The sequence below is a fragment of the Fusarium pseudograminearum genome, chromosome 3 (genome assembly GCF_000303195.2).
Source record: "Fusarium pseudograminearum CS3096 chromosome 3, whole genome shotgun sequence".
Lineage (NCBI taxonomy): Eukaryota > Fungi > Ascomycota > Sordariomycetes > Hypocreales > Nectriaceae > Fusarium > Fusarium pseudograminearum.
Genome location: NC_031953.1, coordinates 2,783,861 through 2,797,254, shown reverse-complemented (window position 1 = coordinate 2,797,254; position 13,394 = coordinate 2,783,861). Strand labels below are relative to the sequence as shown.

General features: G+C 49.7%; 4 protein-coding genes across 4 annotated transcripts; 2 read left to right on the top strand and 2 right to left on the bottom strand.

Moving 5' to 3' along the window:
- Window positions 1–3,040: 3,040 nt before the first annotated feature.
- FPSE_06183 (uncharacterized protein) lies at window positions 3,041–4,744 on the top strand (the record flags this gene model as incomplete). Its single annotated transcript, XM_009259301.1, has 3 exons — window positions 3,041–3,151; window positions 3,239–3,725; window positions 3,777–4,744. 3 exons carry the CDS (start codon window positions 3,041–3,043, stop codon window positions 4,742–4,744), a joined length of 1,566 nt encoding a protein of 521 aa, XP_009257576.1.
- Window positions 4,745–5,479: 735 nt separating this feature from the next.
- Window positions 5,480–6,513, top strand: FPSE_06182 (uncharacterized protein; the record flags this gene model as incomplete). The annotated part of the gene is made up of 2 exons (XM_009259300.1): window positions 5,480–6,074; window positions 6,128–6,513. The coding sequence occupies 2 exons, from the start codon at window positions 5,480–5,482 to the stop codon at window positions 6,511–6,513; spliced, it is 981 nt and encodes a 326-aa protein (XP_009257575.1).
- Window positions 6,514–6,750: 237 nt separating this feature from the next.
- On the bottom strand, window positions 6,751–9,945 carry FPSE_06181 (uncharacterized protein; the record flags this gene model as incomplete). Its single annotated transcript, XM_009259299.1, has 1 exon — window positions 6,751–9,945. One exon carries the CDS (start codon window positions 9,943–9,945, stop codon window positions 6,751–6,753), a length of 3,195 nt encoding a protein of 1,064 aa, XP_009257574.1.
- A 717-nt stretch (window positions 9,946–10,662) lies between these two features.
- FPSE_06180 (uncharacterized protein) lies at window positions 10,663–13,271 on the bottom strand (the record flags this gene model as incomplete). The annotated part of the gene is made up of 2 exons (XM_009259298.1): window positions 10,663–13,061; window positions 13,118–13,271. 2 exons carry the CDS (start codon window positions 13,269–13,271, stop codon window positions 10,663–10,665), a joined length of 2,553 nt encoding a protein of 850 aa, XP_009257573.1.
- Between the last annotated feature and the right edge of the window lie 123 nt (window positions 13,272–13,394).

Here is a 13,394-nt window from a genome sequence, read left to right as displayed (position 1 = left end):
TAGATAGGTGCACTGTGCATATATCGTCCTTCTTTCCATCCTCTTAACATTGGCATACCATTTTGTCGAAATGACACGTCAAGTTCGCGCTATTTCCTGATTCAAGCTCGACGAGGGCTGAAGCCGCGATACGCCAACAGAATTGAAGCAAACCGACACATTTGACTGCAGTGCCGTCACTCGAACCCCCCCCCCCAATCCTTCTAACGCATGATGGGGCTTGTAACTGTACCTATGACACACCTGCCAACTGTGAAGGAACTAACATATCGGCGTCGTATTTACCCATGGGTCATCATGTTGGATCTTCGTCCGACTTGAAGCCCCGTCCAGCTTTCCCTCATGCCAACACTATCCATCAATACATCTTGACTATGGAAACACTGTTGTGCAACATCATTGATGAATTCTCTATTTTTAGTAAATGACAGTGGTATGCCACTTGGTATGTGATGGCGAGTCATCCGAGAAGGATGCCCTTAACAGTACGGTATCAGTAGTTCAACAATAAAAAAAATAAGCTTCTAAGTAAGGCCACAAGGCTGCCTCATCAATCACAAAACTCTATATCAGAATAAAGCTGTGAATTTTCGACAATGGCCCACGCTTTCTTCATCTAACACAACAACAGAATAACAGAGATAAGCACACGAACGAGCAAAAGAGCAAGTCGTTCTGCCCCCGACACATGGTGTACTAAGCTAACCTGGTTTATAGTCGAGATGCTCACTTTCCGTCGCAACCTCCGATCCGGCGATGTGCCACTTGGTATACACCGTTGCATGCCTCGTTCGCTTCTTCCAAACGCGAACACAACGCACTAAACCACAATATCCGATCAGTATAGTGACTCAATCACCACCCAATGTATTGGTACTTCAAGATGTGCTGGGTAAGTGTGGTAAATGATGAGTAAGTTTCAAACGACGATGGAGCTACAAGAAGACGTTTCAGCGAGCCCGTGTCGTCAATTTGTGCTACAATGGGAGTTACACAAATGAAGACCATATCTACAAGTGACAATTCCAAGATAGAATCAGGGGTGACTTATCATGGACCTTTCTTATTCGATGTTCATAATAAAGTGGCGTCGAAGAGATGTAAGTGGTCCCTTCAGCTGTGACAGTACCGACTTGGCCTCAATGGAAAATTCAAAATTATCGGGTCATGCCGGATGATTGCACCGGATCAATATCATCATTGAGACAAGTCAGTATCTCAAAATAACCGTCGTGGGCGACATGCCCCTCAGGGTATCAGAAAAATTGACTGTTGGGAGCATAAGAGACAGAATTATGAGGGCAGCTTATGCTACTTAGACTAAGCTTTTTAGGCTACCTACTTACTTTTATACCCTAAGACTTAAGAGGCCAACTTTTCTGCTACCCATCAGGTCTAGATGCCTTAGCAATGATAGACTGCTGGTTGTGGCTTTGACCCAGGGACCAAGTTCTTTTCCCCCCTGCCCAGCTACCTGAACCACCCTTGCACGAATGGACCCTTAAAACCTTATGTAAGCCTTGTTGAGGCTTGGCGATGCCAGTATACCTGTGATTGGTAGAGTTGGATATGGGCCAAGTGTGAATTAGATAGAGCACAGGAAGAAGATAGGTGATCTTGAATTTAGTTATTCCCCTAAACCTACGGAAACATGACTTTAAGGTTGACCATTTCTGTGCTGATAGGTCATGTGTATAAGTTTAAATGCGTCTTAAGGAAATCAGTTGGGAGATGCTAGGGAATAATGTTTGTAGTGCCGAAGTGTTTGAACGATAATCATCCGATGCATTTCGCTTCCGGTATTTTTATAGACTAACGCTTCCTGAGGAAAGACTACTGGCTAGTACAGACGAGACCAAAGGTAAGCTTGAATCTGGTAAATACATTTTGTCCCTTTGCTGTACTGATCCAGGTCTGGAACAGAAGTTCGGCTCCCAATAGTAGAGGTGGTAATCCGCGGCGCACATAGTCTTTCGAAAAAAGACAAATTTAGCTTGAAATCTCAGCATCAGACATCTTAAAACATGGTGCTAAATCTTGTCAGAATATCTGCAACACTAAGGGTCCTGTTGGCATGGAATAAATCAGATGCAACATGTTTAATCCGGTAATGAAACATTTTGATCAGAGCACCAGTACATAACCATAAAAACCAGCCAGCAGGGGTCAGCCGAGACCATTTCTCACTAGCGGTAGCTTGAAAAGTGGCCTCCTCTCCTCGACCCAACTCTGTTGAAGTCAAAGGGCCACGTATCCTCAGATGCAAAAAGAGGGGCTCTGCGATTAGACCTGGAGAGAGTTGGAGTGTCGTGCATGAGACCAACGGGCCTTGTAGAAACAAGAACCAACCATGCAGTCGTTCGTATCTGTCTAAGCAAGCCGAGTACGAATTAGAAAAGAGTCGAGAACGAGGCTGATCTTTAGGTCACTCCTATTATTTTGCTGGCATTGGATATTTGCAATTCGAGTTAGTGGGGGCTGGATCGACAATGGTTGAGGGACAATGAGTGGCTGATCTCAAGCTGTACCTGCGTATTGTGTTCTGACTGGTGTATGTAATTGGTTACCGATTGTAGAATGATGAGTGTCAATCGAACCTTGAGAAAGCAACACACAATTAGGCTAGTATTCATTGCTTCTATCGCATTCGATGCCATCTCAAGAGAGTTGAAGATGGCTGCAAAATGGCTGATGTGTCCCGTCCTGCTCCGAGACATGTCAAGCTCTACCGCTATTAGCCCCTATCAACGTTGAAAAGAACACCTCGAAACTACCGGGATAGTGTTAATCTTGGTGAGTCTAGGGGGGTTCAGTTCAGGGCCTACAACCAATCAACGTTTATGAAGATGGTTTTGGACCCTATTTTTTACACCGCCCCTCCCCTCCAACCTGGGCCAGAGCTCCCTCCCTTTCTGGGCCCCTCCAGCTGCCCCACGAAATGCTCGTCCTTCTTAAAAAATAAACCCGCCAACATCATCTTCTCTCCCTCTTCTCTTCATCATCTCATAGCTTCTAATAGCCATTGAGATCTGTCGTCATCATGGCAGAGAAATCAGGCGTAACCGGCCTCGACTTCGAGTTCGTTAAAACTCCCGCCTTTCCCAAGCCTGACTTTGACAAGCTTGAGAACGTTGGTGTTCCTACTACCAGGGTAAGTCTTGATATCATGCATGCATGCACGATTGCTGTCCTCTTCGTGCCTTTTCTGCAAAATATCATCTAACAACCACCCTCGCAGTACCCTGCCATCAAGAACGCTCCTCTTCCCGCCGATGGCTCTGGCTCCGACACCTTCAACAACTATGTCCTCATCTCCATCCTGACCATCGTTCCCTGGTGGCTCAGCTGGAAGGTCGGTGGTGGCTTCAAGACCACCCTGTTCTTCGCCATCATTGTCGATCTTCCCATGCTCGCTGCCTGGTGGTTGACCATTTCCGCCATCAGCCCCCGCAAGAATGAGAAGGTTCGCCTTCCCAACCGTGGTGTCGAGCACTACCTCGAATTCAAGAAGGAGGCCGATCGTGCCAAGTACCGTGGCACCAACAAGATTCCTATGGAGACTTTCTACGAAATGTACTTTGACGGCGATGTTGACTTCAAGGGTGACTGCCTTGAGGTTATGGAGCAGCGCCACGACTGGGTTAGCTTCCGCTTCACCATTGGCCTTATCAAGTTCTTCCTGTTTGGCATGATGCCCGAGGTTATCATGCACACTCGTTCTCAGGGTATGTATCCTCTCCAACAAACTAGTAACAAAACCAACTAACATTTGCCAGACGAGGAGCAGGTCCGCGACCACTACGACCGTGGTGATGATTTCTACGGCTGGTTCCTTGGCCCTCGCATGATCTACACCTCTGGTATCATCTCTGACATCAACCGCGAGGAGACTCTTGAGGAGCTCCAGGACAACAAGCTCACCGTTGTTTGCGAGAAGATTGGTCTCACCAAGGGCGACTCTATGCTCGACATTGGCTGTGGTTGGGGTACCCTTGCCCGCTTCGCTAGCGAGCAGTACGGTGCCAACGTCACTGGTGTCACTCTCGGCCGTAACCAGACCGCTTGGGGCAACAGCAGCATGCGCAAGGTTGGTATCCCCGAGGAGCAGAGCCGAATTGTTTGCAAGGACTACCGAGACATTCCCGTTCCCGTTGGCGGCTACAAGAAGATTACCTCTCTTGAGATGTCTGAGCACGTTGGTATTCGTCACTTCTCTAGCTTCCTTAAGCAGGTTCACGACATGCTTGACGACGATGGTGTTTTCTTCCTTCAGTACGCTGGTATCCGCAAGGCTTGGCAGTACGAGGATCTGACCTGGGGTCTCTTCATGAACAAGTACATCTTCCCTGGTGCTGACGCTTCTACTCCTCTCGGCTGGGTTGTCGACAAGCTCGAGGGTACCGGTTTCGAGATCAAGCACATTGATACCATCGGTGTTCACTACTCTGCCACCCTCTGGAGATGGTACCGCAACTGGATGGACAACAGGGACAAGGTCGAGGCCAAGTACGGCAAACGGTGGTTCCGCATCTGGGAGTTCTTCCTTGCCTACTCTACCATCATCTCCCGCCAGGGCAGTGCCACTTGCTTCCAAATCACCATGGTTAAGAACATCAACTCTACTCACCGTATTGATGGTGTTGAGACCCAATTCAACCTTCACGGCGCTCTTGACAACTGCCGTGCTGACCTTCAGTCTTGGGCTGCCAAGAACAATGTCAAGACTCCCTCTGAGCTCCTGTAAAGTTTTGGCTGAGAGTCTGACACCAATTGGGATTTCCCTTGGCCGTGCCCGAAAAAGCACAGCTTCAAAAGGATGCCTCCTAATGAGAGGCCAGTATTGAGTGATCTGTCACACAATTGACAATCAAGGCGAAAATGATGACTGGATTCATCTCGGGCATATTTAACCCGGAATGCGCCCCCTTGTCCGATGAACTCGGTTGAGGCTGGCCTAGACGCAACGGGCAAGTTTCATATTTCATGATAGATGCCTAACAGCAGCCTTGGTGATAAGAAACAGGCATGGAAAATTACATAGATGCCTTGGAAGGAAAGGGATAAATTGAAAAGTTTGTTCATGATATTGAATACTATATGTTGATGTAAAATATCATGCTGAGCGTCATGACAACTTGGGTGGCTTGCGTATCATGACAACCAGGTCGGAACTCGTGACCCGTAAATGCACAGTCCAGGATCGAGTAAAGATCGATCATCCAGCCACTCATTCTTGTGTAGACCGGTTTACGCATATCTGGACATGATAATAAAAAGTACAGCGCCGAAAATAGGACAATTTGATTCCATCATTCGAGCCTCTGCGTATTTAGACTGCCATTGCTAGATTTTGCGCCTTCAACTTCCCCACTTCAAAGCATCAACAATTCAATTTAACTGTTGCAAGGGTCGCCAAACGACTCCAAGCAGACAAAGATCGCATGTTCTCCCATCTCTGTTCGGCCAATCGAGTTTCACTATGAGGTTAATTTCATCGTTCATCCGCCAGTCTGGCCTACGTCTCCAGAGACGATACAGTACAAAGACACCATCTACCATCATTTCAGCTCTCAAAGCCCATCCTCCCAAGATAATACCAGATTATCTAACACCCATGCCCTCACATCTTCTAAACACCACTATCAATGACCTTCTCTGCCATTCTTCCTCATCGCCAATAATATCTTCACCTCCTAAGGATCTTCCTCAAGGCCATCACCTTGTCTACTTCCCTATCCAGTTGCCCCCTTCGCGGCTCATTCCGGACGGTGCGGATCCTGATCACTCACCTGGTTCGCCATATACTCGGCGAGTTTGGGCGGGCGGCGAGGTTATCTTCCGGGGTGAGGGGATGAAGCTTGATGCTAGGCCAGTGATCTGCAGGGAGAAGATAGAGGATGTTGCCTTGAAAGGTAAAGAGGGTGAGGAGAAAGTATATGTTGATATTTGGAGGAGATACGGAAACGGTCATGAAGTAGAGGGGAGAGAAGACTGGGATATTGAGGAGAGAAGGACTTTGGTATTCATGAGGGAGGAAAAAGAATCTGCGTCATCGCCTGCGCGTCTTCTCAAATGTAAGTTTACATCTATTTTATATCCAAAGAGCATTACTGACATGAAGCTCTAGATCCTCACCCACCTTCTTATTCCATCTCTCTCACCCCATCGCCTACACATCTATTTCACTTTTCGGCTCTCTCCTTCAACGCGCACTCGATCCACTTTGACCCGCAGTTCGCGCGAGAAGTAGATGGTCATCGGTCACTTCTCGTCCACGGCCCCTTCACTCTTGCCCTAATGCTCCGCGTTCTGAACGACCAGGTTAGCTCTGGCGCATCCGTTCAAAAGTTCAGTTACAGAAATTATGCACCTCTCTATGTCAACGAGAGCATGAGTATCAATGTCCGCAGAGTATCAAAAGACGAAGGCGTGGAGGGACGATGTGATGTTTGGATTGAGGGACCAGAAGGAGGAATGGCTGTCAAAGGAACAGCAGATGTTGTCAGCAGGTAAAGATACGTCCAACATAATGATGTATTGTATATAGTATGGTTGTATACTAAAAAATGCTGTTGTGCTACAATAAATGTTTAGCCAGAAAGACCCGGCAAAACGCCTGTCATACATGCCAATGAATTTGCCTCCCTTTTTTCTAATTTGATTCGTAATGCGAACAGCAAAAATGAAAGACCACAGACCTCTCACATCTGTAAACATATCATACACATCGTTCCCTTGAATGACACAAAACTAATCAGCCCATCCAAACACCTCGCCAAGAGACATCATGTTGCTTCTTAAACCCGTCATGGTCACCAGGATGATCACCAAGTCAAGTACAAGAAGAACAGTACTGGAAAGCATGAAACGAGGGCTGAACACACGGTAGAGCATCAGGTGGCGACGGAGCCAGCCAGCCCAACTCATGGTGGCCAGGGCCTCAACGGCGTAAAAGATGACGAAAACGCCAATGCTGCGGGTAGCTGTCTCCATGACTCCCTTCTGCTTAGGACCAACCTTCCACAGAGCCAATAGTGGCACAGATGCGGCGGCGATGATCTGACCAGCGAAGCTGTTGAGAACCACAACGATAGGCGTCCAAGGGTAGCGGATGGTGAAGAGGGGGATAAAGGCGCTGTCCCATTGGATGCTGGACAGAACGGCCTGATGACCCGTCTTGAAGTAGTAAAAGTTTCCAAGGATTGCGAGCATAACAGGACCAATAGGGCTTGTCTTGAGCTCGTTGAGATCAAGAAGCTCAGCTAACGTGAGGATCTGCCAGAACATGATGGCAAGAGCACCACCTCCCATGGGCTTCGTGAGGAGGAAACAGCCCAAGAGGATGTTGAGAGGCAACAGCAGATAGCGAGCACCGATGGCGTTGCCGTACCCAATGATAGTAACAATTGGTCGACCGGCAGCTCCAGAGGATTGAAGGATAGACACACAGGGAGGAGCCCAGACAAACACGGTGCTTCCAGCGACAAAAGCTAGAGCGAGAACGATTTGAGCCAGGTAGACACCGACGGTCTTCAAGGCTCCATCGCCGAGTCGTCCCTCGAGCCAGCCTCCATTGTCGGCAGCGTCAATAACCCAGTACAAAGCAGAGAGGAATAAGCCTCCGCGGATAACCAAGCCGATCCACGTAGGGGCAATGCCCTCGTATGATCGGCTTGTAACTAGGAAAGACTTGATGATGGCGGGAAGGACAAGGCAGACAACAAAGGGAATGAGTAGTTGCCACGTCGCAGAGGTGGAGGAGGTGGAGGAAGCATAGTAAGTGGAAGTGCAGTAGGGCATCTGCTCCTCGCGGCAGAGCTTTGAGTAAGAGGCGATACGGCCGAAGACTACAAAGGCAACAGAGTGGTAGATACCCAGGTATCTCTCACGTCGAGATTCAATTCGGAAAGCAGAGACAGCGCTGGCAATACCGAAAGTGGTGATGAAGAAGAGGAGAATCGAGTCTTCCCAGATAGTGTATGAGTTGGATGCGAATCCAATAGACTGGCTAACAGTGAAGACCACAGCCATCCAGCCCCAGAAAGACGAGGGGAAGACATTGAGAATGGTCTTGCCCGCCTCGTGAAGGGATGCGCTGAGGCCAGCCATGAAAAGTACAGCAACGAGCGCAACAAGGCCTTCAATAGGGTGCTGACGATACATGCCGACAGCAGTGAGAACAGAAACAGTGAACAAGATCTTGGGGTCCCAAAGACCCTTGAGCACGTTCTTATGGAAGTTATCCTCAACCTCGGGGTCGTTCTCCTTGAAAGACAGGAGCTCGAGCTTCTTCTCCGCGTAGTCGAGTTCAGCGTCGTTCATGATGACGTACTCGTCCTCCTCATCGCGAGACGAGTACATCATGAGCAGGACAAGGCCAAAGCCAAAGACGACAATGCCCATGACCATGCGGGGAACATCGAAGCGGGCCCAAAGGTCTTTGCAAACAGATAGCGTACTCTCCTGGAATTTGGAAAAGGCAGCATAAGCATCGCGGTCGTTCTTGGCAATGGCAAGAGCAGCTTGCCAGAGAGCAGCAGGTGACTCAATTCCTTCCGCCTGGACAAGACCACGAGCCTTGTGGTAAGCTGCTTGGTATCTCTCAATACCAGCTGAAGTAACTCGCGAGACGGCAGCAAGGTTACGCCAGTCGTTGCCCTTTACACCAGCAAAGGCCTCTTCAATGGGTCCTCCCAAGTTGTTGAACGGGATGGGAATACCCAAAAGGAGAGCGAGAGTAGGAACAAGATCAATCTGGTTCACGGGGCGAATCTTGGCATTGGCCGGAGGAACAGCAAAGTCGCGGGAAGTTCTACCAAAGAAGGGCTTCTTGGAGTACATCCAGAGAGCGGCTTCAACTTCGTCGTCGCTCTCGCCTCCGTGGTCACCCTTGCTGTCCATGCCATGGTCTCCCATAACGACTAGAAGAGTCTTATCGTCTATGCTCTCGACCATCTTGCGAATGAAATCGTCCATCTGGCGAAGCTTTGCACCCATGGCAGGGTGATCGGGTCCGTATCGGTGGCCTGCATGATCAACTCCGAGACAGTGTCCAATAAGAAGATCCCAATCGCCCTTTCGCTCTGGCTTCAGCAATGGGAATATGTTGTCAACTACACCATTATCGACAGTGTGAAGATCCCAGACGTTGAAGCTGTCGTAAGCCTTGCTGATGTTGGGCTCAAAGTAACCCGGGAAAAGAGACCACCATGTATCATCGCCAATGTGAGCAATCTTCTTGCCGGCGTCCTTCAGCTGCATCAACAGGTTGTCCTCATCGATAGCAGAGCCACCGAAGCTGCTTCCAACGTCGACAAAGGTCGGCAACGTTCCTGTCGTAAGACCCTTGAGTCTCTGCATTGTAGCCGTGGGTGGATCCGCGATGAAAGGTCGAAGGAAGGCATTCTGAGGGGACTTGACGGCGGTCTCGTAGAGGTAGGGAAAGGCATTGTGGAAATGCTGAGCCTGCGCCGGATCCTCGGGAACGGTAAAATCGTAGCGAAGCGCGTCGATGAGGACTACAACAGCTCGATCAAACGACTTAGGGTGCCAGCAACCCCGATCGACGTTCAATAAGCCCTTGGTGTTGTCAATTGGAGGTATAGTACAGTTCGACTTGTCCTCCAACACCAACCGCGTCAGCAGAAAGCCACCAGTAAAGAGCCAGATTCCAAGCGCGTGGATAGCGAGTACAACGACCCAAAATCCGGCAGCCCATCGCCAACTCTTCTCGTTTGTTTTGCGTCTTCTCTGGTCGAGTGCTTCGCGTCGTTGCTCTAGAACCTCGACGTTCTCATCAGCGGGTGGGAGTCCAAACTTGGCATTGGCGGTCTGCTGAGCAGCTCGCGCGCGCTCAGCTTTAGCCCATTGCTCCGCGATCTTTTGATGCTCGGTTTGCGGAGTCTGTTGCTGAGCCTTGGGTTTGGCTTTCGGCTTTGGTGCCATCTTGATCGATTGTTCAAGTCAGGGAACGTGGTCGCTATCGCAGTGGAATTGAGGCCTACTGAAAGGCCATTGGTTTACCAAAGAGTCGTTATATGGATTATACAAAGGAAGGAAATGAAGAGAAAGGAAAGAAGACTAAATATTGACAGTGGCCTCTGCTCTGAGGGGACATGAATGTTTGGCTGTTTTAGAACAGCTGTCGCCGACCCTGGTGGATTACGTAGTGGAGCTTGCATGGAGGAGAGTGGAGTCGTTGGAATTTGGACTTCTTGGAGGAGCTTGAACGTGATATAAGCCATTAATTTCAGTGGTGTTTAGGTATGTCACTTTGAGAGAGATCATAATCGCATGCACATGTATTTAGTATATAAAAAATGCAATTCTGAATTCATTATCGTCAATCCTATGTGGATCTCTTCGTACTCTAGTTATAAGAAAATTGCCATATACTATTTACCATTCTCAAATCAATGAATCAGTAAATCAATCAGTTCGTCGTTCGTTTATCGACATCAGTATCATCCTTCAACAAGTCTATCTGCAAACAAGCATTGAAAACGACGTGACATGACGTGGCGCTACTAAATTTGCAAAGTTCCCTCCAGAACGCCGTTCATGCTAGGATTCCATTCCACGATGCATCACTTTTGACCTTCACCTGTTGTCTGCCAGTCAATGTGGCGCTGGCAGGTAAATTTTTCCTCAACCTCTCCCAGCTTAATCAAACATGTCGGCATTGCCGGTAGGGGCATCTGTGGTCTGTCCGCTAGCACGTCTTCTCTCCTGTCGTCTTCGATTCCGTCGGTTCTCCGCAGCAGCAGATCCCTCGCCTGCCGCAATACCAGGCCCAGGAGCAGCAGAAGTATTCACAGAAGGAGTGATGCAACTCCAGGTGCCGTGACTTTCAGCCAGACTTGAGACTGTCTGGTTGAATTGTGGCGAGGTGCCCAGTGCTGGTGCCGGTGCCGGTTGTCCAGAATAATATGCGGAATCTTTGCCTCGTCGTTTCTGTTTCGCAAAGGTAGGGTTAGGGGGGGCCAAAGAAGCTATATCATCGTCTTCCTCTGCTCTTCGCTCAGCAGCTGACTCCGTCCGCTTGTGGCTAGAGTCTCTTCGATAACGGCGACCTTGCGTGGGTGATTCGAGTCCGGAAAGGCTACTAGCGGAGTCTCTTCGGCCACGGGCTGCCTTTGCTTCTTCTTCCGTAAGTCTTCGGAGGGTCACGTTCTTGTTTTTGTCATCGTGGACCTTCATCTTCACGCTAACACTGGCGGGTGACGCATAACGCTCATGACGGGAGCCATCCTCGCTGCGGCGAGATCGCTGGACTCGGGATCCGGGTGATAAACCTGAGGCAGTAGTTTCAGTAGGGGCCATTGGTGCTAGGATGCCGCGAGGGTCCGGGGGCATCGCGGGCATCGAGACATGCTCACTGTTTCGTCTGGAATGGTTTTTTGTGCGACCGGCTGGTATGACGGTTGAATCCAGTGGTTCAGTAGGGGAGACGTAGTTGCCTCGAGTGGGCCGGGGCTCGATAGTTGATTCGGACATTTCGGAGGACAAGATCGTGTCGGTAGGAGGGTAGCCTGTCTGGCGACGTTGAATAGGCCGGCGATCGCCTCGTCGGCCAGGAGAGTCGTATTCGTCCGCGGAGAACCTAGAGAGTGAGGTGCCAGATCTTAGGTCCTCTTCATCACGCAAGCGCTGATCTTCCTTTGCTGCTTTCCTGTCTGCCATCTTCTTTGTAAACCATCCGAAGCCGAGACCTCCCAACAAACCCTTGGCAAAACCACCACCAGACTTCTCGGGAGGTGGGCGTCGAGACGGGCTAACATAGGACGAATAGTCTGACTCTTCAAAAACACTGCGTCGAGAGTTTGGCCCGTATCGCTTGCTTCGAGGGGTGACTGATGGTGGAGGCGAGCTCAGAGCAGTTTCAGTACCATCAGCGGCACTCCTCATCGACATTACAGGTGGCGGTCCGCGGTTTCCGGAGGGGCGGTCTCGATTGCGGTCAGGCGTGGTGGTGCTGGTAAGCTCAGTTCTAGTCACATCAGTTCTAGTAACATCGCTCATGCTGGGTGCGCTGCGGGTTGCACGGTGACGTCTGGGCGTTTCGGTCGACACAGCAGAATACTCGGAATAGTCTCCATCTTGTGGTCGTTGTTTCTTGGAGAAGAACTTTCCAAGTCCCAGACCGGCCATGAACTTTCCGAAGCCGCCTCCTCCGCCGCCTGCATTGTCCTTTGCGGTAACGTCAGAGTACTTTTCGCCGGTATATCCAGTGAGGTAGCTAGCCGAACCATTCCTCGAAGCCACGACTTCTGGTCTTTGGCTACGATCAAGCGAAGGAGATCGACTGCGGACTCGACTGCCGTTGTCTAGATTCCGGTTCTTGTTGCGTCCTCGAACCAAAGCCGCCAATCCACCAAGAGCAGCGAGAGGGCCCAGCCACTTGGCCTTGTTCTTTGGAGGCTCCGACTTGTATTCGGAGAACAGCTCAGACTCGGTCAACCGGGTTCGGGTATCCTCTGTTGGTGCCAGTTCGGAGCGCATCTCTGAGCGAATTTCTGATCGAGTTCCATCCATGTAGTAGTCCCGTTGGTTGGCAGATCGCCAGCTCAAGATGAAATACAGAATGACCAGTATAAACATCCAAACAGCATACATGATAAATAGGTAGAGAGGTGATCCATACAAGGTGAGGCCAAGAGGGATCTGTGCCATTCCTAAGAGGGCGATAGACCGACCAATCCATTGGTGAATCATGATGCGCAAAGATCGAGCCTTGGTTATCCTGCGAACGATCCAGCCGCCGAGTACCTGGACCAAGAAGAGGGTAAATATCGCAACGCCGATTCCATGATGGGGGTTAGTCAAGCTCCTTTCCGGACCGACTGCGAAGTAGCCCAAAATAAATACGGGTACCAAGAGCAAGACAGAGAAGACGTTTAGTTGGGCATGATACTTAATGGCCCAGCCAGGACGTCGCGAGTAGAATCGTGCAGTCATGACAGAAAAAGGTATGAGGAAAAGGAAGACGATGACACCCAGAAGACCGTGTGCTAAGACAAGGCCATGATACTGGGTGAGTGTCGAGAATCGATTTCCCATGCCTGTGGCTCAGTGTTAGTCGGATCCAGTGTACAATACTAAGGGTTGGATTGCATACCATTGTAACGGGTGGTCTCAAAATTGGTACCCTGCAAATTGGGCAATAAAAACGTATTCTTGTCGAAATCCCATGTCCCATCCCCTACAACCTGGGTGTTGGAGTCATAACTGACTGCACCAGGTGCAGAGAATTCGCCAGCTGCCGGCGCCATGATGGCGACGACAATGAGAGAGGTTCTGTTTCAGATTGGGTCGATATGTTTTATGCGATAAAGTGGTGGATGTCTGTAGGGTCTTGATATGGATCGTGTCTCGAGATCGGAATGCGGAAAGAT